At 45.1% G+C, this 1,387-nt stretch overlaps 1 gene segment (V, D, J or C); it reads left to right on the top strand.

Annotated features, from left to right (window-relative positions):
* Window positions 1-861: 861 nt before the first annotated feature.
* LOC100964863 lies at window positions 862-1,380 on the top strand (the record flags this gene model as incomplete). The annotated part of the segment is given in 2 exon segments: window positions 862-965; window positions 1,070-1,380. Coding segments are annotated over 2 exon segments (357 nt in total), but the record flags the coding sequence as incomplete, so codon positions are not given.
* Window positions 1,381-1,387: the final 7 nt, after the last annotated feature.

The raw sequence follows: 1,387 nt of genomic DNA, 5'->3' as shown, positions 1-1,387 counted from the left end.
TATGGGATAATGTTCCCTTTACATAAATTCTAGAAAATAGAAACTGATGTAAAGTATCCTAACCAAGACTAATATCTGCCCAGGGAAGTGGTATGAGAATGGAATAAGAAAGGTGGAAAAACAGAAAAATGGAAGAAAATGAGAAAAGAAACTCATTTCTCACCCTGATAATAATCGATAAGGATATGTCGAGTCTTATCAGTAGCACACCTTCAACATATAAACTTTCTTCCATTTCAATTATACAACATTAAATTTATTGTAAGTAGATTAAAATTATTGATAGAAAAAACCCAATAGAAAGGTGGATGAGATGTTAAATGTGTGATAACCCTGAAAATCCAACTCCATTAACCCAAGTCTTTCCATAAGCTGGATGAAAGTCATCATGTGGCAAAATCACACATATTCTCAGTACACAATTATTGGGACCAAACTAAGCAAGTCCAGTTCAGTGCTGGATTCAGGGGTGTCCAGTGCTGAGAATATCAGGTCAGATTCTAGAACTCAGAGCCCCGTGCTCTGGGGTGATCCTCAAATTTGTAACATGGAAGACTCGGGGACATCAGCCACACATGATCCATGTCCATGTGCAAACATGAAACAAGATGATGTATGCTCAGGACTTGCAACATCACAGTCTCAGGTAAGGAATTCATATTATATCAAATGTCTCCCTTGTCATATTCCTGCCCCAGCACAGTCACACCTGCTCTGGCCCTGCCCTCACTCAGTGTCCCACCCTAGACCTCCTATATAGCAGGAGAACATGCAAATAAGGCCTCCCTCTGCCCACGAAAAACCAAATAAGGCCTCCCTCTGCCCATGAAAAACCCTGCAGCTCTGGGAGAGGAGCCCCAGCCCCAGGACTCCCAAGTCTGCCTACTCACTTCTTAAGACTGAACATAGACCACCCACCATGGAGTCTGGGCTCAGCTGGCTTCTCCTTGTTGCTCTGTTACAAGGTGATTGATGGAGAACTGGAGATTCAGAGTGTCTGAATGAATGTGTGAGAGAGAACAAGGTTGTGTGTGGAGGTTTCTAACCAGGTGTCTCTCTGTGTTCACAGGTGTCCAGTGTGAGGAGAAGCTGGTGGAGTCTGGGGGAGGCTTAGTCCAGCCTGTGGGGGCCCTGAGACTCACCTGTGTAGTCTCTGGATTCTCATTAAGCAGCTATGATATCAGCTGGGTCCGCCAGGCCTCAGGGAAGGGCCTGGAGTGGGTCTCATACATTAGTAGTGGTGGTAGTACATACTACCCAGACTCTGTGAAAGGCCGATTCACCATCTCCAAAGACAATGGAAAAAACACTGTGTATCTGCAAATGGACCGTCTGAGGACTGAGGACACGGCCAAGTATTACTGTGCAAGGGACACAGTGAGAGGAC

The sequence above is a fragment of the Otolemur garnettii genome, unplaced genomic scaffold (genome assembly GCF_000181295.1).
Source record: "Otolemur garnettii isolate 467f Iridium unplaced genomic scaffold, OtoGar3 scaffold00908, whole genome shotgun sequence".
Taxonomy (NCBI): Eukaryota; Metazoa; Chordata; class Mammalia; order Primates; family Galagidae; genus Otolemur; species Otolemur garnettii.
The sequence above is the reverse complement of the archived record's forward strand: the minus strand, read 5'-3'. Positions and strand labels throughout refer to the sequence as shown.